Raw genomic sequence first — 24217 nt, 5'->3', positions numbered from 1 at the left:
GAGAGCGGTGAAACTCCCCAACATTTATTAAAAGTTTATGAGCCAAAGTACAGCAAGATGACAAGCCTCATCAGACACATCGAGGCATGGAAAGAGAGAGACACGCTTGATTTTTCATGGGGAAAGTGATGCTGAGTGGTGTACTGCATCTTTATTTTATTTTTTTTCTGTCAAACTAAAATTATTTGAGTTTTTTATGGTGTGCAGCATGGTTTATGTGTCATGAACTACAACAAAAATTAACTTGAAGAGAGCAGGAAGAGCAAAAGTAGAAGGCGAGGCCACCATGAACAACTGAGTTAAAGGCAGCTGCTTTAAAACAGCATTGAAAAATGAAATGGATCAACACATCGGTTTCAAACTATCATTTTTTGTCAAGAAATAAATGTGGGTGTAAGTACAGCCAACAACAGAAACTTTGTAAGAAATAATGTGGCTTGATTTATGCTTGTTAAAGAAAAGGTCTGCTAGAAACATTTGTTCTCTGAAACACAAAGTTTTTTTTTCTTTTCTTTTCTTTCGTTTTATTAATATTTCATATCCTGAAAACCACACTACCAACAACTGAACGTAGTCACAACATCCGGTGTAATGACTGGGGACGTTGTGCTGATGATGCATGGGGGAGCTTGATTAGGCTACAATACAATTTAAACCATAATTTAAATTGTATCGTTGAAATAGTAATGGAGAATAAATGCTATTTCTTTCTCTTTTGCTGGTTTGTGTCACAAGCAAGATTTTGAGGAGTTAAGAATAAACTTAACCACAATAAATTATTAATAAATATCTAATTCGAAAGACTGAGCATGTCATTGACACGCTCACTGAAAGCCAATCAGCGTGATGCATTTTGAGTTATTTTTTTATTCATTAACTAACTTTGCAGGTGGCAGTGAGTGAACATTCAGTGTTTTTTTTTTTACATCTGTTTTAGTGTGTTTTGTTTCAGAAAAAAGCATTGGTCTCATTCAATTTAAAATGAATAGGAATATTATTGTATGGAAAATTATTATTATTGTCTGGCTGCTTTGCAGATAGTTAAAAAAAGTGATTATTCAATGTTTCAAACCTTTAGTAAAATGACACTTGACCAACTTCGATTACAAACTGGCTCAAATTTTGCAACATAATGACAGATTTTAAAAAAATATTAAACTTTTTCTTTCTTTTACCAAGAGTCAAAAAGTCTCAGTTTTTGTCCACTTTTAGAGGAAAGACTACCATAAGATTTCTAAAAATTTAGACAAAATTTGTTATCCAATGTTGTGTTTTTCTCAGAAGCCCATGATGGAAACTATGTTTGTTGTACTTCAATGTGATATCAACATGATGCCTGAATCTAAGGGACTTAAAAAGTTTGGGTGGGGCTGGGGAGTGGTTAAAAACTTTTAAAAACGTCACACTGCTGTTGTTTTAGATACATTTTAAAAAAGCTAAGAGATTTACATGGTGTGTTCATTTTGACAATAATCTGCAGTCTTTTAATATATTGCAGTGTTTGTTCTTGAACATTGTGAACAATTTGAAGCATTCCAAAACACTGATTTACCACAGGCTATTTAACTTTTTAAAGTGTTCAGCACTTTGCAGGGACCCTGTTTAGTGTTTTTCTTCTTTTTTCAAAGATTTCTTTGGCACTGGTAGCCATTATTGAACAATAATTTGACAGGAACAGAAATGGCCAAGACTGGGTATCGAACCCAGAACATTGCTGAGGCCTGCCTTTGCACATAAAAAATGAAGGGGTATTATACATTATACACAGATCCTATTAAAATATGACACACTGATATATTTCTTCTACATGTTCTTTATGACAAAAAACAAAACAAATTAAGCCACTAACTTAATTATTTAAAACAAACACCAATATATTTCAAAATGCAATATTGGTTATAAAACTAACAATTGTGGAAAATCTGAGTCTTATCAAAATTAGAGATTAGTTCTGAAATTAAAGTAATCCTACCTGCACTCCGAAGGTTTGGATCCAAGTCTGGCATTTCTTTGATGGCCTCAGGACTCACACTGTAGATGGATGCCCCGGCCTCATTGGTTATGCTGTTTAAAGGATTTAGAAAAAAAACCAAGTGAGAAAAAAATGAGAGTGAGATGGTGGATGAAAATAATATGGCAAGAGGAAATAAAAAACAGGTTAGCCCATAAAGGTTAGCAGGAGAATGGAGTAATTAAGTTAAGAGGTGACGAGTTCACACACGCACACGCACGAACACGCACACGAACACGCACAAAAATGCAGGCAGGTATTTCTGTTTCACAGGCACAATGCTGGCACATGTTGAAGAAAATTGCTACTGCTTTGCACTTTGCACTTGACAACTTATCAAACTGGTTCCACATCTGACTTAAGCAGCCCTTTTGTGCTCAGGACTGACATTATGCCCTAAATAGCAATGTGACAAGTAGTCTCAAAGTTAACAACAAAATTACAGTCTTTCGAATGCTTTTAATCATTTTAAAACTCGGCAGCATGGAAAAAAAATATAGCATGTGCCTAAAATATATAAATTACTGGGCTATATAACTATGTACGCAATACGTAATATCAGTCAGAAGAGGTAATTTGATGATTCAGATGGCTGATTGAGATAATGTACTCACAGAATGGGTCACTCTTGAAGTAAGTATAGATCATTCACATTACATACTTAAATGATTAGAGAATAAAACTCTCCTTCTGCTGACATGACTGATGTTTTAATAAAAAGGCCTGAAGTGGCACACTGTAGCGATTTATGTGACTCTACTGCCATCTGGAGCTCACTGCCATGTACTGCTGTTGGTGAATACTGCTTGGTTGTCTTTTACTGGTACTTTTATTTTACCTTTCATAAAATGTGTCAAAGTCGATTTAAAACGACTTAAAAAATTCTTAATTTATATTAAATTAGCAGACTTTTCCAAATTATTGAGAAAAATAATTATCAACAGAGTAAAATATGCACAGCTGAATAAAATTTTGTAAACACTGCATATTAAAGGAAGTTGCAAATATTTGCTTGAAACCTAAGATTCCTGTGCACACATGACTAATACAAGTCTCTGTTCAAACATATTCACAATGAAGAAAGCTGTTTATTCTTGATCACCGATCAGGAAGCGCTGTGGTACAACAAAGCCACTGATACGGTGCTGATATTGGCAACACTCAGCAGAACTTGTCATATTATTTTGTGCCGTCCCTTTCAGATGAGAGGAGAAATGGGGGATCTTCCTCGGGGCTAAGTGACACAACAACAGGGTCAATAATGCCTCGCTCATGTCCGAGAGTAGATCCCCGTCCAGCATTCACACACAACTTGTACCAGAGGCTGAGACTGTGCCACAACAACCTTGCCCACCATGAGCATGTTGTTAATGAGTCGTGACAGAGGCCTTCTGATGAGACTCATATTTAAATGAACTTGTTCTCCAATGCCTCCTATACTTCCTCTTCTCTATTAATCTCGTCATGTTTCCCCCATGCTGCCCCCCTGTTCTGTTGGTCAGCTTCCAGTCCATTGTGCTGACAGCTGACATATCGCCATGATGACGCTGCTAACGAGCATTGGCACGTGACCTTCAAGAAGGTCAAAGGGATGCTGGTCATTAACATGACACATCTTGCTTCACGTTTATACTGCGCACATAAACAAATCACATGCAAGAAAGGAAAACTTTTTTTTTATATTTATTTAAATTTTTTCCCATTGCTTAGGAATCCAATTTCAGGTGTTGGTGCTAATAAATGCACTGTCTGACGATGGCAGTGTTGGATGATAAAAAGTAAAACAAAAGCTGGCAGAATAAATTATAAAAAAAAAAAACATACAAGTAATTGGTCGAAGGAAAAAAGGAAGGTTATCCAACGAGCCCCATCACCTCTGTATTAATTAATGCTGCTGCCGGGGCATCTCAGTAACAGCAGTGTCATAGATACAGCTCTGAGCCCTCTCTGCCACGGCGTCCATGACTGTCGCCACGGCGAGGGCATCAGAAGGTTGACAGTGGTTGGATGGCCGATGTGTGGACGGAAACAAAGTCACAGCCTGCCTCCTGGTGCAAAGCGATGACTTCTGGCCATTTAGGGTTATCACTTATCCGCGCTTATGCTTGCTCTCTTAATTGCACGAACGCACACAAACACATGTCCGCCCTCAGCGCTGTTCCTTCCCAAGGCAAAGTCACAAATGGGTCGCCCTTTCTCCTTCCCCTTGCTGGGTGAATTTGAGACACACCCTGGAGCTTCATACTCAAACACAGACACATAATGACTGCCCCCTTTGCCACCCCTAAAGAAAGGCAGAAGTGAAGGAGATGGATACACATTTTGATATCTCAATAAAGCCTTTGGGCGTTCGCAGCATGGGTGTAAATTCAAAACACCTTTAACAAATCAGAAATAGGTTGATTATATCACTAATGAACCCAAAAACATAGATCAATGTTAGATTTCTTCTTTCAAGTCATAGCCATTAGTCTCAACACAGACCACATCGTCATTGCTCTTGAGGACTGACATTGGTTTAAAAGCCCTGATTTAAATGGACAGCATGTACCAGGGTAGAAAGAACTGAAGGAGAAGATGGAAATATTTTTGCCAAAGCAATTCTGTGCTGCTATTGGCAGGTTGCCTGTTTTTCATTCAGAAAACGTTACTTAGTTGGAGGTGTGCTGGTGGTTCCTTGAGTTCCTACAAGTAGAATGAGAAGCAGAACTTTTAGTTGTCAGCTACTCTTGACTCTGAGCCACAGTCACCCCCATAGTCTATCCATCTTCTAATGTCTACCTCCAATAGAAGGTAGACATAATGCACCTTGTCGTCACAAAACTCAAATCCATCAGTTAGACTGCAACTACGTGAATGCAGCTCTAGTGTAAAGTGTTTTGATTTTTCAGTATTACTATAAAAGTGTTAAATAAAGGAAGTTAATTTACCCTGTGGTCATACCTGTGGCACATCTAAAAACTGCAGGACTGTGGCTGTTGAGGACTGGAGTTTGACACCCCTGATCTAGAGCCTTAAACATACTAGACTGCTGCCATGTGATTGGCTCACTTGCTATGTGTGTAAACAAGCAACTGAGACAAATTTTTAACTTGAATTTGAAAGAATGGTTTCAAATGAGGTCTACTGCTTTTGCAAAAACCTGAAAGAACATTCCCATGGAAGGTAAAATATGTGTTGATGTTTGGAAAATATTAAATTGTTACAGAAAAGTAGCACATGGTTTTAGTTATCTTTTAAAATTATTTGCTAATAAATACAGCCAATTTGAAATAAAAAATCTTTCTAAAGATTACCTAAAGAGCTCAACTACATTGCAGACAAAAAAGCTATGGTATAAACATTTAATAAATTGGTGATTTCAACCAACCTGTCTGAGTTCAAGATTCTTGTGTGGCTTTATTCCCCTCTTTTAAGAAAGACATAACTAATCAACAAATATTTGATCTAAAATTAAGAAAAATAAATCTCACACACACACACACATTTGCCAACTGTGCCTGTCCTGGCAGCTCAAACAACTTGGATCCATTGTTCAGTCAGCTGCAAAGCTTGACCCAAGGGAGAAAAATTGAGGGATGTGCCATATCTCTCTCCCTTATTCACACACATACACAAACATTCATGTCGGGTCTAAAGACGATGACATTTTTCACAGAGAAAAGCGTCCAAATGGCAGGTGTCAGGGGCCGTCAGTCTCCATGGAGGAGCTAGAAGGCAAGCATGCTCACACACGCACACACATATAAACTCCAGCTGCCAGGGTGAGATATGTCTGAAAAGAGCAAAGCCTCACAGACGCTCATGTCAATCTGCTAGCAAGAAGACCCTGTGCTTCGGCCACGCACAGAAACATACAAATGTACGCCTTCCCCCCCCTTAAAATATGACAAATATACACACATTGTGTTTTATAGAGACTCGTCACACATTTGTCACATGCAAGACCACTGCAGTGAACACTGTAACCCTGAGGGAAGGTAATGGGTGAAAAATAAGAAGAACAGACAAGGGCTGGCCACCAGTTCAGTTGGGTAACGGAAGAGGCAGAGCCGTGGGTGATAAGAAGAAGACTGGCAGATATTCACCGGCCACCACTTACAAATGCCAGGAATGGTGCCAGACAGCCTACCCCCTAAATCATGACAAGCTTAGACCAACAGAAGCATAAAAAATATTTGAGCTGTAAGATATCTTGTACTCGCAAGTCATATAATGACTATGTTTCACACGCTTATGGGTTCAACATTAGTCAAATGTCTCCTAGATGTTCTGGAGCATAACAGAACATCACAGAACAAAGTAAACAGGAAACTGTTGTCTCTGCAGCTTTACTGTGTGTAGTGATCACGGTCGAGTTTGCATTTCATTTGGTAATCAAGGTCCAAGATTCTGGACATCAAGTTGTTTGATGTCCAGTGTGAAGTTTCTGTTGTCAGTGAAGTTTGGGGTTTCATGTCATCTGCTGATGCTGATCTCATGTGTTTTCTGAAATCCACAATCACAGCACAGACATCTTCTGACAAGCTTTATGGAGATGCTGATTTTCTTTTCCAGCAGGACATAGCACTGGCCCACACTACCAAAGGTACCAAAGCAGGCTCAACAACCATGGTGCTACTGTTCTTGATTGGTTAGCAAATTGGTTTGAGCCGTCAAGAGAAAGACCGAGACATCAGACCCAATAATGCAGATGACCTGAAGACAGCCTGGATCTCACTCATTCATCACTGGTCCTGCCACTGTATGTTCATCAATCTCTCAACTTGGCCCCTGGGAGCATGTCTGGACACAGGACATGATAGAGGATACACATACCCGAACCAACATGAAGTCATGAATCCAGTCTCCTTACCGCTGTCCTCCAGGTCCATCAGCTAGCCAGTAATAATGATCTCATCCCAACAGAAGTAAGCCAGAGGGCAAGACAGTCGAGGACTTATTGTCACCGTCTCTGTGTGTTAGCAGTGGAAAGGACAGTTATTTAGCTAAGCCTCTAACCGCAGTAACTTGGACAAGTCTCTGATGCCTCACATACATACACTAATCACAATAAAATCATTTTGAAAAACTCTGGTTAATATTAAACAAGAAATGTCAGAGAAGAGAGTTGTTGAGTTTAGCCCTTGAAACAATGGATGTCTATGGATTTTCTTTGAAAGTTAGATGTCTATGGATTTTCTTTGAAAGTTAGTAGTTATGTCTGATGTTTGTTGTCTCTATTTGGCCTTGAAATACACACCAAAAACAGTATTTAGACAACTTTTTAAGTACATTTAGACTTGAGTTGAAGTTTTTGTGCAAACACCTTATCATCTTCCATTTTTAACCACATTTACACATCATTTCGACAGAAGGCAAAGTCAACATTTCTGTTTATTGTCAATGTAATTTAGCTTTTTTGGAGCAGGAGGAGGAGATTCTCGGAGTTAGGCCTATATCGACTGATTTTACAAGGAGATGAAGGAAATTAACAACAGCACCAGATTTTATATAGCACACGAAATTTACTGACACTGTGCAATTAAGTTCATATAGGGTGAATTCACAACAAATATCATCTCAAGACACTTTATAAAAGAAATTAATGACCATGTAGCAACAAAGCAATTGACATTGGACAGTCAATTGCATTGCCTCAAACTCAGCAGGATTGTAGCATCAGCAGAAAGAAAAACTCTCCTTTACCCCAAGAAGAACCTGACCCACAGTGAACAGCCATCTGACACATTTCCTTGTATTTCCTAATTTGAAGAGTGGCTAGTAGGAATAATTACAATATTTATACTTTGGAATAAAATGCAATAGATTACTTGTAAAAATTTCCTAGACACTTTGATGATATTCTAAAAAAAAGTCAGTATATATATGAAGAGCCTCCGTTATAGTCCAGAAACCCTTTTAAAGAACTAACCCAAACTTCGGTAACATGAACAAAAACACACTTTCATATGTGGGTGCCCAACCCCGGCACACTCAAGCACACACAAATTACAAGGAAGGATGTCCTACAGGCCGCCGTTGCTGGCTGTCATTTCAGCTGTGCATTGAGGCGAAAAGACAGAAAGAAAGAGGTGGGCATTGGGAGACAGCGACGGGTGGGGGAGGAGAGACAATGAAGGCTCACAGGGAGACAGGAAGCAGACGGCGTAAATGAGGTTGAGGGCTTTAATGAACTACTGCAGTCAAGGCTGATAGAGAAGGAGGAATGAGTAGCAGGATGAGGCTTAATTAACTACAGAATATATTGTGAGTGAACAATTATTGCACTCCTAACAATCCTTTATGATTTGAATACTGCACACGGATGTTGCAATGGCGATATATTCTGGAGCCGTACAAAGCAACTAAAGAAAGCCAACTGAAAATAGATGTTAACGCTGAGGGAAATGATCTGTAATCTTTAGACTTCACTGAAACAGTGAAACAGTGCAATGGCCTTGTTTCATAATGGGATGAGACAAGTGGGATGTGCAGTGCTCTTTTTCTGAAATATCTAGCAGCATTAGGCACATAAAAAGTTACATTTTAGTTTCATTTACTTAACACTCAGATATGCCAAACTTTCCATTTTCAGAAAAAAAAAGTGCTGTGTGACAGTCTAGAAGTTGGAGTTGTTGCTGTATTACTTAATTCTGCTTTTAATCTTTCCATCTGCTGTATTTGTGGGGCTACATGAAGATGCTTGTGTAATAAATACATTTCTGTCAAGCACTCCTAATAATTAATTTCCACTGCATTTTTAAAAGATACTAAAATACTATAAAAACTAAGATACAACATACAATGCTTGGAGTAATACACACATATGTTAAATTTAAAGTTATTTTTCACTCTTTTGTTCTTTCCTAGATGCTAAAAAAGTTTAAAAGGTACAACTGCAGACTAATATCTGAATGAAATAATATTTAAACAATGTTCTTATAACATCTATGTACAGTTTGGTAGTTCTATCACCCATAAACCAAACTGTAGTAAAGTGTAAAGAAATATTTTCACATGAATTTATGAATAACATTGTTTTTCAGTCTTTATAGGAAAACCTTGTCTTGTAAAACAGTACATAAGAAAGATCAGAAAAATGAAGATATTTAAATCATCTGAAGGTACTAAGTGTAGCTACAAATTATTTTTAAAATATATAACAGGAAATCTGAACTATGAAAAATTTATAAAATAGAATTTTAACTTGGCAAAAGCTCCACTTTGCTTCTGCTTTTAGAAAAAGTGAAAAAAATGAAATTCACTTTTGCACCGATAGTGTGATCTCTAAACTCTTTTTACGTGTAAGAACTTAAAATTACAGAAGAGAAACTCTTGCAAACATTCAAAAAGTGCTCAGAATGAATTTAGTCTGCGGTCCCCCGGCTAACCTCAAGTCAACAAACACACATGGAACTCTGCAGTGAGTAAAGGAGATGGTGCAAACGGCGGGCAGTGGTTATTATGCTTGGACAGGCCTTCTATGCAGTTTTATTCTGAAGCTTGGACTGGATTTAGTTACAGACGAGACCTGGACCACAAAAAGTCTGTTTAATTGGACTGAAGTGAAACGAACTCCAGATGGCTTTAATAGGTATTCACTTGAGGACACATTCCAATTTGTCTCCCTCCATCTCATCCAGCTTTTCTGCTTCCCCCACACGTTTCTGATGGCTTTCCTACACTTCACGTCCCTGCTTGCTCTGTTTCAACCATGCATTTTTTTACTCTGAAATTTATTTGCTTTGTAAATTAGATCAATTTCCCACATGTCATCCTAACTTATATAACCAATGTTTCTAATGTGGATGTTTGCAATGGTCCAACTTTTTGAGCACCAGAATTAAATCTTTACAACTTGAGTGAACGGCTCGTGCTCAAAGTTCAAACATATGAATGTCAGAAAATAAATGGGTGGTTCACAGATGCTGCAATTCATGCAGTGCAGTGTGTTTTCCAATAATATATAATTATAATATATAAAATATAATATTAATGATATGTAATAATGCATAAGAGTGAAACAAATTTTAGAAGCAGTGCAATAAAACTACAATTTATTCATATCTATGCCAATAAGTTTGATTGACTTCACTTTGTGGTAATTAAGATGCAAAATAGCAACAAGAGATAAAGAAACAATTAGGGTGTTTTTTGTGGGAAAAGTAACATTTTACATTTCAATTTTACAAATACTGGGAAAAAACCTTAGTGTCATATTTTATAGTTTATGACATTATATTTACAACACAGTATTTATGTCAGGCTTTATGTATAATTAGTATGTACTGCATTAAGACCTTACCAGTAAGACACGTCCAGTGGGTAAAAATAACGTCTGGAGATCAGATCAGAGAAGAAGGACTCAGTCTCACGACAAGCAGTACCGTTGCCAATGACGACTTTGGTGCAGCTATTTGATGAAACGAAGGAAAAAAGATAAGAGAATAAGAAAATAATCTGTCAAAATAATAATGTTAATTATACTGTTTTCTTGTGAGCAACATCATATCCAGTTTAGTTCATGCCCGAAACATAATTCTCTGTTTGACATAGAAGTAATGCCTGTATGTGGTCATGAGGTGGCGCAATTTCTCTGCTTCTTTCTTCTGTCCTGAATTGTGCAGGAACACGACATCAGTATGGAGAATCTGACCTTAGAACAGAAAGATAGAAAAAAGTCAGAATAGTTAATGAATACTAAACAACATAACTTATAAAACAACATACATTATTTTATTGTTTCAAGTCTTTTTACTGAACATTGTGAAATAAGGCTCAAGTTAAACAATGCAACAATCTAACAGCAGCTATCTCTATAAGCCCTAGTATTACCATGCACAGAGTGAAGTCACACAGTTTGAGAGAAGCACATCAGCATGCAATAAATTATGCACTCAGTAAGGTCAAGTAAACTGCTATCTATTACCAAAAACAAACATCTTGGGTTTTAATTGATTTAGAGCCAACAAGGTATAGTTTTAGAGCATAAAATGCTAAAATAATGAATACCTATTCTGGGAAATAAATACCAGAGATCGATTCTTTCTATTAACACCAGTTCCCAAATGTTTTGTGATAGAAAAATAAATATGGGATTTGCAATGTCAAGTGAACACTTACTTGTAGGAGACAGGATAGCCAGTTTACAGCCATGTTTGAAGCCAGGATCCACCCCCATTATGACACTTCCCCTGATTGGACAGACCAACAGGCGCTGACGGAGGTTTCGCACAAACATGGCAATTGATTCCTTTTCTGCCGCACTTGTCAGCTTAGTCCTAAGGAGTGGGATCAACAGGAGAGAAAATCAGACTACAAAATGGCAAAGTAAAGATATTACAACAATGTGATGTAAAAGGAGAGTAATATTTGTTGTTGTATTTTAAGGGTAAGAAGTGCAAAAAAAGTTACCTGTAGCTTCGAGTGAGGAAAGGCAAAATAAGCCTTTTATACGAGTCTTCTACTGCATTTCTTATGATTGCATGAAGTTCTTCTCTTGTGAATGTCTTTGGCCTCCACCTGCAATAAAACAAAGTAACAAAAGTGCTTTGCTCCATTTAAAACTATTTAGATCAGAACGCATTTCAAAATCTTTTCCAGCATCAAGAAACATAAAATATATTTAGTTTAATGCCCAAAACAAAGACTTGTTACTATTCTCCATATTTCTACTGATACAACAGTTTGTCATACCCTGTGGTATCATGGAGAGTGGAGCAGCCTCGTCCTGACATCTTAAACAACGACTGCAGACAGGCCTGTCTGTGTGTGCGAAGTTGTCTCTGTATTATTGTTTTCTGACCTGTTGTTGATGCACCATCGAGTAAAGTCGCTCTTCACTCTGTCAGGAATGTTCACCTTCACTGTCAGAATCTTCAGACTCTCGCCTCGGTTAATCGCCAGTGTCTGAACACAAACACAGTTCTGAGTGAAAACACCCACATCTCCACACAGATATATGTCCCCCGATGTGATCATGAAACTCACAGCCTTCAGAAAGCCCCATGTTTTAACCTACAACACATTAACATCTGCCCAAACACACATCTTGTGTTTGAGCTCTTCCATCTGCTTAATTTTGTTCTGATTAAAACCTTAGCTGTACAATCAATAAATTTATTAATTATAACCCATGCAGAGATCAGCTAACACATTTCAAAAAGCAACACAGTATGCCTTCTGCCTGACCTTACATTTGAAAAATTACATCAATTAGTCTGAAAAGGTACCAAAACTAAAAAATGGAAGATGATGAACCTTCTCAAGAGTGGCCAGTGTATAAACAAGATTTTTCTTGTTGTTGAAACTTGTCGATTCAACAACAAGAAAAAAAGTGGCCAAAAATTGTTTAGGAAGAAAAAGACTGCTGACCAAAAAAAATACACAAAAAAAACTCACAAATGTCTTTATTATCTCAACAGCTTATAGGAAGGCAATATATGGACTGAGGAGACAAAAGTGGAAGTTTTTGCAAGGTCTGGTTCCCTTTACAACTGTCTTAAAGGGAACAAAGCATTACAGAATTACAAAATGACACAGACAGTCAAACATGACGATGGTACTATGATTTCCTATTGCTGCTTTGCTTTGCTTTCTCAAGCTCCCGAAAACATGCTATAATTGCAATCTGTCAGAAAATACTGAGAGAAAAAGCTCCATCTTCAGTTTGATCTAAAAAATATTAAAGTCTGAAAAAAGCAAAAACAAAACACTTCAAAGAACTATATCAACAGATCTACCTCTCTCTCTATAATATATGGTTATAGTTCAAATGCTAGCAAAGTACACCATGTAAAATACTAATTTCCTTCATCTCCTCATTTTCAAATGATTTCTACAAAAATAAGAATATGCAGTTATCATTTTAAAATACATCATCTAAGAAAATTTCTTAGCTCCCTCATATCTCCACAAAAAGTTAGGAGCCTGGGAGTGTGTCCCGTGGTCGGGCCTGTTGTGTTGTGTGCTGGTTCCCCCCTGAGAGGAACTGTTACATGCTGTTAAGCAAACAGCAGTAAGTGTCTGACCTTTTCAGTCGGGAACCTTTAGCCTGCCACAGAACAGGGCCAAGAAGCAAGACGTCAATCTGGAGCCCAAGCGGAAGAAGCGAGCTGACAAATGCCACCACTATGCCACCATCAGCTTTGAGACCGCAAGGCCTCCCCCCCCCCACCATCGTGCCACAACTATTACCACTCAGCAGCACTGTTGGGTGCATGCAGCACACCCATATGCAACACACAGAAACGCACGCACACACGGGTAGAAATTTAAAAGACAGCTAATGGCGGAAGCCAGGATTAAATCAGCAAAGATTGCTTGAATAACGATGAAAGTTAAGATTTTTCTCCTGGTGGCATGTTTCAGCCCGAGGCTTCCTCAACAACTTGTGATGAGATTTCTGAAACTATCTTCATCAAACCTCTGAGGTTTAACATATTGTCAAGGAATGCAAGCAAAACACATCTCTGACAACCCACAGCTGTAACAAAACTAGTGAATTTAAAAGTGCATTGCAAAACTTCTATTCTAAAGGTTCAGTTATTTTTTTGTAACTCATTTATACCATTCAATAGACCTTACCTTGTACGTTACTTTTAGCTGCTATTATTACCTGTGAATAAAAATGTAATTCTGAATGAAAACCCCAAAGGGGCTCTGATAATTCCAAGCCAAATGAACCAGACAGCAAGCGAAGCCACAAGTTTTAATTATAGTTTCAAGCTCTTTTTGCTGCGTCACATAGCATCAGATAATGTAATGTTATTATTGGGCTGCATTGATTTTGTTGCAGTGGCACACATGCACAATTTTTTGACATGTTCAAAAGATGGATGATATTTTTTTTGTGATGTAGGTATTATGTATGCCACAGTCAATGGTGTTGTAAGGTGATGCAAGAATGTTATTTTTCCCTGACATATCTTCCATTGAAATGAATACCAAATATTTAGTAATATGAGAAGGAGATACAATGTATGTTTTGGCAACAAACACTCCTGATCAGCCTGAACAAATGCAATTCTACTCAATTCTTATAGTTTTAGCAAAGGCACTTCCAAATTTAGAGGAATTAAAGTTGGAGCAAGAGGAATATTTAAGACATTTTATTGCTGGCAAAGATTTTGTGGCCCGATGGAAAACCAACAAATATGCCAGTGATATTTCTTTTTAAAATGTTCTCAAAATGAAAGTTTTATTTTATTTTTTAGGATTTTTTAAGGCGTTTTACAAGGATACATGTTGTACTGTCTTAACATGGCTGTCAAGAATTATAGGCTAAGATCCAGGTTAACACTGTTCATCTAGCTAAAATGACCATGATCAAGATCAAGTGATTAATTAAATACTTTTTGTAAAATAACTAACAATCAAAATAGAACCTATATTTAAAAGTAAATACCATAAATATTAAAACTAATAAATACAAAAATATGCACAATATTCTTTATAATAGTCCTGTAATAACTAGTTCAGTTCTTTAAAAATATACATTAAAATGAAAAACACAAACTTTTCTCACTTGTCTTAAGAAGCAAGATACTACTTCTTAAAACCTTCAAACTTAAGACAAAATAAATCCCTTAAGCAACCATTTGTTAGGCTCTAAATGTGATGGTCTGACTGAAGAAATGCTATCCTGTGTTTTCTTTTTTTTTGACTTGGAGTAGGTCACAGCGAGTGTTCCTCTATGAATCTCTCAGTTTCTATCAGAGTTTGGTCGCTGGTGAGAGATGGCGTTATACAAAACAGGGATGTGAAGCAGAGTGTAAATATGTTTATGTGTTAAACATGCCAAGCAGTGACAGGTAGTCAAGTGCTGGCCAAATCCTGACAAGAGCAGAAAGACAAACTTTCCTCTGTTGCTTTCCTGAATCCGTTCCTCAGCCCCAAAGTAAGGGCAGTCAGCCAATAACTATCCCCCATGTCTCCTCCTCTTGCTCATCTGGTCTGTAGAGGTATACTGTCATCAACACATCCATCCATCCGCCATATCAAGAACAAACAGATGCATCCATGCTGACAAAACATTCACAGAGAATTTGCACTTTTCTCGACCTTGCTGGAACAGAGGAAATGTGGTTTATTAGAGTGGAATCAAGTTGTCGGCTGAATTTTGTTAAGCTTGGCACCTCCATCGATGTTTCCTAAATTATTTCCATTTCAACATTCCAGACTTCTCCGAACTCAAATATTTAGATTCTCGCTTTCTTATAATCTCAATAATTGAGTCAAAAAGATTCATTTGTCAGGGCTTTGCTACTTCATGCAAAAGATGTTTTAAATTAAAAAATTTCATTTAAAAACGTATGTACTAATGTCTCATCTCCAGAAATGACTTTTTTTTGTAATGTGCATGAAAACATATAAATATGCATTTCAGCACAAATTAATGTTTTACAGAGTTTCAAATATATATATATATATATATATATATATATATATATATATATATATATATATATATATATATATATATATATATATATATATATATATATGTTCAGTCCAGCTTTGCTCTGCACTTCGCTTCATACAGAGGGTCTGAACCATCAACTATTGAGAAACAAATGCATACTGGACGTGTGGACTCTGTTGCAGTTTTAAATTTTGTCCAATAAAAGCGTAAAATCCAAGTGACGTGAACTGAAGTTTATGGTTGCAATATGACACAACCTGAAGAAGTCGAGTGGATGTGAAAGTCAAAGTTACTGTCCATCACCAGTTTATCAAACATTTGTCTTTAATTGATGAAGCATTTCCGACTGCATGAGCTCTTCTGCGGGCGAACCCCGATCAGAAGCGCTAAACTCCCATTTGATCATGGTGCAAATCACATTAAAAGCAGCCCACTTCCACACTCGATAAATCTGCTCTGGCATGCTGCAGAGCATGCTGGAGTCTTATGGCTATAAGGTAAACATGTACTCTCCAGAAGAGGACTCAAATCAAGTCTAATGGAATTACATCTGGCATAAGCATTATACTTTCAGACAAGCTCAATGCCAGAGCTTCCCTTGAACAAACTTCAGATGAATTTAGAAACCTGCTGTCATTTTATATAAGGCTTTTATAAAAATAATTACCACGTTTCTTTGCAGTCTGATGATTTTAGATCAGAAAGTAAAACTTTAGGCCTCCTATCAGGAATTATTGGCTTCATAACTCACCTGGAAATAGAAATTTCCCTCAAATGTAATTTTATATCATATTTCATAATAAACAAACTAAAATGAAAAAAATCAAGGCTTTAGTGATCAGTGAATTAGCAGATCTAAATTCATAAAAGCATGTCATTTTCTTCATGCTTCAAAGCAGCAAAACCTAAGTCACTGTTAATGATTTCAAATTTACAGTCATCCACAGAATAAAAATCAATTGGAGGATTTGGAAAAGTGACAGAACATTTTTTTTATTTAAATGTTTGAACAAATCTAACAAAAACCAAATGCCTCCTGTCACTTGACGATAAATTCAAGGTTCATTAAGTTCGTGAGTTGTTTATAATTTCAGGGACTCATTAAGAGTTCCCTGGGACAACAACTCCCTCATCTTGTCCTTTTCTCTTCCACTAGAAAAAGAGCCGAGGCTTAACATAATGTGCTAAAGCACACGGGCAAGTGTGCACAAACACACATGCCTTCTGTCAAAACACATCTCTCACCTGCTTCCTCCCCCTGACAACTTCATGGCTAGAAAAGGTTCATTTTAGCCGGAATCTGACAGCTAACAGGGTCACAGCAGCCTGTGGATTAACACTCCGTGACAAAGGCGAGTCATCGAATTAAATGCCTTGCATACACAGAAGACAAGTGGGAGGGGAGGTGTGGATTGGAGGGGATAAGGTTTAGTCAGAGAAAAGGGGGATGAGACAGATCAGAGCAGAGCATGAGAGATAAGTGACGAACGCACCTCGGCGTCGCTCATCCCGCCGTGTTTTCTTTCTTTCACTGCCCCCGCTCCCTCTTCCCCATCCTTTTGTCCGCCTGTGGGCCCAGCAGCAGAAGCTGTCACTGCGGAGGACCGCCTGTCAATCAAAGCCTCCTAATCCAATGGCATGTCGGCGGGGGGACATGTCACATATGTTAAGAAGAGAGAACGAGGGGACTCTCGGGCAGCCGTGGCTGTGCGGAGCAAGTGTGTGCAAGAATGTGTGCACGTGATTAAAAACGACTGCGGGGCAGAGCGCGGCTGCCAGGGAGTGTGGTGTGGCAGAGGTAGCGGGTGACAGGAGCCGTGGTGACACATGAGGCCCGGGACCAACTCTGAGTAACCTACCAGTCACTGGAGAGACTGAGGGGGAGATGAGAGGGAGAGGGGGCCAAGGGGGCACAGGAGGGGAGGAGGGTATGAAGGCACAGACAAGAGTAACCGCGACTGACATGGGTAGCATTCAGAACCGGCATGCACCGATGACACGAACACAGAGGGAGTGTGTTAGTCTATAAGTGTGTGTGAATCAGGTAAGCATAAAAACCACATCGTAATTAATTATATCCAAGCAGAATCAATGCATTTGTTTCATACTTGTCTTCTTGAAGTTGTTTGACACTTAAAAGTAAACCTGCCTGCTCTGCTCTTGATTAGGGCTGTCAGCATTAATACGCCAACACATGCAATGAATCTAAAAAGTTTAAGGCGTTAATATTATATAATACAGATTAGTCGCCTATTTAGGCCTATTTAGACCTACAAGCCTCTCTTTTCCTCAGAGAGTTTCTTAGTGTTCAAAGCAGTGGGTCACATGGTCTAATACTGCAGTCAACAATGCAGAGTCGTAAACACAAGTTAAAAGAGTCGGAGCTGGTCAGGCCCTTCAGAGTCCCCAAAGGTGTGAAAATGACCTCAGCAAAGTATATGGACATTCTGACTGATCACTTTCGTTCATGGTTCAAAAACAAAAGCCGTACCTTCAATAGCAAAATCATCTTCCTGCATGACAATGCACCATCTCATGCATGATCATTTGGAACAGTGCATTTTGAGTTTTTTATTTTTGAAAAAAAATACTGTTCTCATGGGGATCTTTGCTCAGCTAAATTTGATTTATACAGTAATAGTTCATGTCTTGAAAATTATACTGACCATCATTTGCACTGACCATTTAAGAAAATCTGAGAAAATATCACTTGCATAATAATTTGGAACATGGTGTAATTGTGATTAATCACAGCGCTAGGGTGGTATTAACCGAATAAAAAATTTTAATCGACTGACAGCACCAGTCCTAATCCAATGTGACAGCTAATGACCCTCCCTGGTAAAAAAAAAAAAAAAAAGTCTTGAAATTCAGCTTTTAATTCAGTGCCATAATTTTACACAGAAAAAGTATACAAAAAAAAACTTTAATATGAATAGAATTGTGTGGGGGGTACATTCAAAAATATTTGTGTTGAATAAAAATGCTGGCGTACCAGTGGTAAAATTATAAGAGAGCTGTGCAATATCTGTCATCTTTTGCCAGAGTACCAGTCGCAACAGCTAGCGCTAACTTATCCTGTACATGTGAAGAGGAGTAATTATTTTCATCTTGTTACCTGATGAGGCTGGATGCGCTGAACGTTGCAGGTAAAGTCAAAGTAGAGCTGGAATTTGTCGAAGTCTTTTTTTGGGGCGTGTTCTGTTCCTGGTTTTTTGTGTTCTTGGGCGACTTTCTCCTGCTCTTTTTCCTTTAACGCCGTTTTAGACACACTGGACTGGATGGTCACAAAGCTCTTTTCACATCTGCCAGAAAGAAAACAAAAATCTGTTTGGTAATGTTCTAGAAATTCTTAACGATAGCAGAGACTTAGAAAAAAAAAACAATATTAACATAATTTATGTACACAGAAATAGAAAAATGTGCATAAAAGGAAAGATTTTTACAATGTTTTAATGTAGGTGAGTGTCTCAGGGTCTTTGGCTATTATATCAGCCAAAATATGCTCCACCCCAGTGGCCACTTCCTCCACGCATGATAGACCTATCACACACACACAAACACTGATCCAAAGTCACTTTACAAAGTATATCTTTCAATCTCAATATTAATAAAAGAATCAAATTTTACATCCTGAACGTCTATTTTCAGCCATACTAACTATAAATAATACGCTAAAATGTGCCAGAGTAAATGGCTTGAGTCACAAGTGTCTCCATTTCACAAGAATCTGCCTTCAGAGAGTCAGAGGATAGTGAAAATAACAATCAATTTAAGGCTTGCGTGTTTTTTGTATGCGACTACAATCGAGTGCCTCCTACCCTCAGTGCCAGGCTTTACCCAAGCGCTGAGGTCCAGAGTGTGTGGTACATTCAGCAGTGCGGTGGCAGCATCTTCCAGGCCCAATGCTTTGGCCCTGCGAGCTTTAGTGAGCTTGCTGCCTTTCTTGTAGGGAGTATACTGCAGGTAAAAACACAAAACACAGATCCTGTTTTCTCTTTATTTATACGTTCTGACTTTGCGCAGTCACACCTTTTTTTTTAAAATCATTCTTTAACTCTGTCGTAGCTGCATAATTAAGCTCTTTGAGAATTTACATTTTTAAACAATTCATAACAGTGATAAACACCATATTTGCTTGTGGTGTTGTTGACAGACCACTGAGTATTTATGTGCTTATTTATATGTGAAGTAGGTAAATTATATCTGTTAACACAGGATGGATTAAAATGCCAGGTGTGATTCATCTGGCTTTACTTAGTCTATTCAATGTGAAGCATTATTTCGTACTGGCTGTGTAGAGGGCCTTATATGGACCGAAACTCTGTATATAAATTAGTTTTTAGACCAAATGAATGTACTCTCACTGCTCTAAATGGAAATGTCTGATATAAATTATTTAAATAAATTTAAAGAAAACTCAAAGAAGTCAAATACAACTCAATGTGACAGTATTATGGAACTAAATTTACTGTTTAAACACGAAGAGGGATAACCTGTGAAACCCATATTTGTTGTTTATTTTTATGACTATTTTATTTTTGGCCTTGTCTTATTGATTACATAGAAAGCTGTATTATTTTCAAGTCAGCATCACACCACATATCGTATAATAAAATACAATAGCTATAACAATGTTCTTCAGTTTTAGGTGATTTTTTTTAAATAGATGGTTTAGTTCTTTATTTTAAAAAAAATATATTTGTCTTCCATTCTTCTTGCTACAATTTTTTAAAAATCTTCATATTTTTTTGCCAGGAGTTGTACAATATATTTACTCTCATCCAGGCAAGAAGTCACTTAGGTGTAAACACTTTAATCCAAAATGAGATCTCCAAGTCATTGGAGGTAGGTTATCAGTGAATAAAAATCTGACCACATGATCCAGGTCATCAGCTGATCGGCAGCTCCTGAGGCTTTCCTCCAACTCAGGTGTCAGAACACCATCCTTCTTCAGGGTCTGAACCACAGACTGAGTCTTCTTAGCAAGAGAACTAAACATATGAAGAAATCAAACAAGAAATCCGTCTTAACCGGGGAAAACAAAAAGGACGGCTTAACAGCAACACAGACATGCAGAAGTTTTGGGCCTCAAAGATGAACCACTACCGCCATCTAGTGGCCAATAACTGATACATCATCTCAAAAACACTCCACAATGTAGCTTTTCTTACCTAAATGTGTGATTTTATGAAGCCAGCTGATTTTTATCAGATTTCTAGTAAGTCCTGGGGGTTTAACAGATGATATTTATTTTGTGTACAATGCCTACCATAACTCCGCATAGACCATCTGGACGTCTCGAACCGCATCTGCGTCCATGTGGTTGATCATCTCTTTCCGGTAGCGCACCATGAAGGGAACAGTGTTTTCCTCGCGTAGCAGCTTGATGATGTTTCCACACACCCACCGCTCCACACATGTCAGTGTAGAGAGAACCTGAGGAAAACAACAGAAACAGGAGAAAACTCATACCTGCAATTGTAAAATGCAGATACATTTTCATGTAGTTGTTTAGTCATTGCAAATTATTGCCTGGGTTGGAGAAATTACTTTTCTGTCAGGTTACAATGTATTGTAAAAAGTGGAAGAACATAGTATAGAGAAGTTCTAAAAAGTTTAAGATTACATTTTTATTATAATCATAAACTGTTAATTAACATGCAACTTCTTTTGACTTTAAACTTTTCTAAAAATTAAAAGACGAATCATTCAAGAATTCAAGGGTAAATCATGTCCTCTCCACCTCAATCAGGTCCCAGTTCATGTTGAGTTCATTCCTCAGAGAGTGTGCTGCGGACGCTGGGAAGGTGGGTCGCTGGCTCGTATCGCTGGTCTTCTGTTTTTTTAGACAAGGCTCATCAAAAGTGAAATCTTCCTCCGGTGCTTCCTCTTTCTTTACTTGGAGCCCAGACTGTGACGCTCCTTCATCTGTCCATCCGTCTGTCCGATGGGCGTCAGAAACAATAAATGAGATCCTCTAAAAAACAAAAATCAGAAATAAAAATGTGTTACCAGAAATGGGGAAAAAAGAAGATAGAAAATAGTGAAGTTAGATTTAATCTAATCAAACCTGTATTTTTATCATCACCAAAGTTGTGTTTTGTTATTACTAATGTCCTTGGACACCAAGAATTGCTGTATATGCTTATATCATTCATGCTTATTCTTGCTGAGGTAGCCATTATAATTACCTCTTCCTTCATTCTGACACTATTGCCTCTCTTTTCAGGGCAACCAGTCTGTGTTTTTCTTTCATTTTCTCCTAAATCATCACTATTAGGCTTTCTCTTTTTTCCACCAGAAACAGGCATGACAGTATCTTCTTGTTCTGCTGCCTGTTTGCGGGGTGCGCTTGGTTTAGGGACCTTAGGTTGTTTTGGTTTAGCGGTTCTCTTGGGTGCCGCTTTCATCTCTCCATCTGTAGGGGCTCTTGCAGCTTTGCTGAAAGATTTTGTGGACTCCAATGGCTTCCACTCGTCCATCTCTTCATCACTACTTATCATCTGAGTAAAAGACCTAATGGTACAGTAAGAATAAAAGTTCAACATCAGAAACAGCAATAAAAGGATAGACATTTGTAAAATTATGCAACACTCTTTAACATTTCCCCATTACAAACATAAGCTTAAATGTCTTTTGGTAGTATTTTTAGTGCTAGACCAAGATAATACCGCCAGCAAGATAAAGAAAAATGACATTGGTGTCAAATTTTTACTATTAAAAACCTTTAGCAAACCTGGTACCATAACCAGATTTAAAATATGCACAGCTAATAGCTCCTTTACTGGCCAATCGGTTAAGGTAGATGGAAAGTCAAGATTAAATAACCTAGGTGAATAAAATCTCTTTTTTATGGTTTGCCCACACTGGATTTTCTTTAGTGACAACAGAGTAAAGGGGGCAGAGAATATACAAAGTTTTCAGTTTTCTATTTGTGAAACATTTTGAAGGCCATGTGAGTACATTTATTTCTGTACCCCTATAAATACCATAAATATACACCGAAACCTTACATGTTTATTTGTACAAATATGTTTACAAGGAACTGTAAAGCCTTGCCTAAAGATTAATCTCAGACAGAACAATTTTAAATGCAGGTAAATTATTATCACATGAGGTCATTTCAAATCTTCCAGTCATTTTAAACATGTCCAAGCCACTTTGCACAAACTAACCATTCAAAGAATAGACTTATTGATACAAATAAGCAAACAAAACTCACTGGTCGGAATCTGTATTTTCATTTTCGTTGTATATTACAGCCTTGGTAGTTGTTGCTCTGGGTCGTCGCATCATCTGTGGAAAAAGGCACAAAGTTAGACTACGTCACATGAAACCTGCAACATCAAAACGTTACATGAACTAATTGTTTCTTAGCAGATATTACTGCCAGTGCCTTCGTTTTAGCTTTACTTAAACCTGCTGTCGTTTTCTTGCATTTTATTAGAAAAGAAGAACGAGGACAAATAATATTTTCTAGCCAAACCTTCACGGTTAAAATGTCTTAGCAGTCTTAGCAGCGGCTAGCTCAAACAAAAAAAGTTGAGCTTTTCAAATTTGCCGCTACAGGATTATGCTAACGGTGTTGGGCGCGTTTGTAAGCGGCATTTTCGTGTCTTTCACGGTTTCTGCGTGTTGTACAAAGCATGAGTTCATAAATGTACCTCTGTCACGCTGGATATGCTTAGTTTATTTTCAACTGTTTCAAAAAAATGTCTAAAGCTGGACAGCAGCTTCCTGCAACAGTAGAGTTTCAACCAATCACAAAACGCGAAGGCTTCCGGCTTTGAGTTAGTTACCGCCCCCTATTGGCTGGTAGAGCGTGAACCACTGAAAACTGTATTCAATCGTCCACACATTAAAAAAAAATAAAGAAAAGAATACAGATAAACTGTTCATTTGTTTACCTTTATTTTGTTTACCTCCGAATCTAAAAACAAAAATTTTAAATAAATTAATTGTAATTGGTTTTTAGGAGCAAAAATACAATACAGTTGTGATTATATTTTCTAAATATTTCTTTATTTATTTTAATATACAAACACTTCATGCCAACATATACAGGAGCTCAAACATCTATTGTTAAAATATGAAGTCTGTGATGTAAGCACAATTACACAATGGTTAGTGGTTAAAAAAAACAATACAATGTTGTAAATAGATATATTGTCATAAAGCTTAAACAAGGTGAATGTCATCACAGAAGCAATAAGCCTCATAAGTAGTAATTAATTAACTGTAGAAACTCTGACAGATTTAAAAATGTATGTTTTGAAATGATGGAATTGGAGTAGTGTTTCGAGACATGTCTCGTTAAATACATATTATCATAACAATATCAAAAGGGACATTTTTTAGTCTTTTAAACCTGTTAGTTTCTGCTCTTCGGAAGGAAATAGCTGCAGTTATCTTTCTGGTTGGAGCAGTGTTTGACTCAAGGACTGAGACAAGCACATGTTCTCATCAAAAGAAGAAAAGATAAGATCAACCAAACTTAGAGGGGGGAAAGATCAATAATCTTTAAAGAGCAATAATTTGACCTGCGTTTACAGAAAAATACTTTTCGAAATGGGACTTGGGCAAATATGTCTGTGAAACTACTTTTCCTTTTACTTTTGTAAAGGAGAGCAAGGATATATCTATGTTACATTATAAGAAAAAATTACAAAGAAGTTACACATTTTGAAATAAAATTTCAACATAAACATTTGTCAAGAATGATTCAAGATTCATGTGAGAATGCTCAAAGGGGTTAAGCCTCTAACATTATGAGATTCTAACAACAAATCAGGGAAGTA

At 37.4% G+C, this 24217-nt stretch overlaps 1 protein-coding gene across 2 annotated transcripts in view; it reads right to left on the bottom strand.

Annotated features, from left to right (window-relative positions):
• Positions 1-23146, bottom strand: part of srbd1 (S1 RNA binding domain 1) — a 45989-nt gene extending 22843 nt beyond the window's left edge. Inside the window, exons 1-15 of one of the 2 annotated variants that reach the window (XM_055030214.1) lie at positions 23084-23146; positions 22642-22715; positions 21611-21935; positions 21163-21396; positions 20689-20855; positions 20293-20410; positions 19238-19376; positions 18863-18959; positions 18535-18721; positions 11799-11902; positions 11408-11515; positions 11117-11274; positions 10559-10649; positions 10299-10406; positions 1973-2064 (exon numbers count right to left, since the gene is read on the bottom strand). In XM_055030214.1, coding sequence (XP_054886189.1) covers positions 1973-2064; positions 10299-10406; positions 10559-10649; positions 11117-11274; positions 11408-11515; positions 11799-11902; positions 18535-18721; positions 18863-18959; positions 19238-19376; positions 20293-20410; positions 20689-20855; positions 21163-21396; positions 21611-21935; positions 22642-22715 — 2002 coding nt within the window. In that variant the 5' untranslated portion in view covers positions 23084-23146. Of the gene's footprint in view, positions 1-1972; positions 2065-10298; positions 10407-10558; positions 10650-11116; positions 11275-11407; positions 11516-11798; positions 11903-18534; positions 18722-18862; positions 18960-19237; positions 19377-20292; positions 20411-20688; positions 20856-21162; positions 21397-21610; positions 21936-22641; positions 22716-22905; positions 22958-23083 lie in introns of those variants that run through there. The other variant, XM_055030215.1, reaches the window with a different exon arrangement.
• Between the last annotated feature and the right edge of the window lie 1071 nt (positions 23147-24217).

The sequence above is a fragment of the Poeciliopsis prolifica genome, unplaced genomic scaffold, assembly GCF_027474105.1.
Source record: "Poeciliopsis prolifica strain line A6 unplaced genomic scaffold, Auburn_PproV2 SCAFFOLD005, whole genome shotgun sequence".
NCBI classification, from domain to species: domain Eukaryota; kingdom Metazoa; phylum Chordata; class Actinopteri; order Cyprinodontiformes; family Poeciliidae; genus Poeciliopsis; species Poeciliopsis prolifica.
The sequence above is the reverse complement of the archived record's forward strand: the minus strand, read 5'-3'. Positions and strand labels throughout refer to the sequence as shown.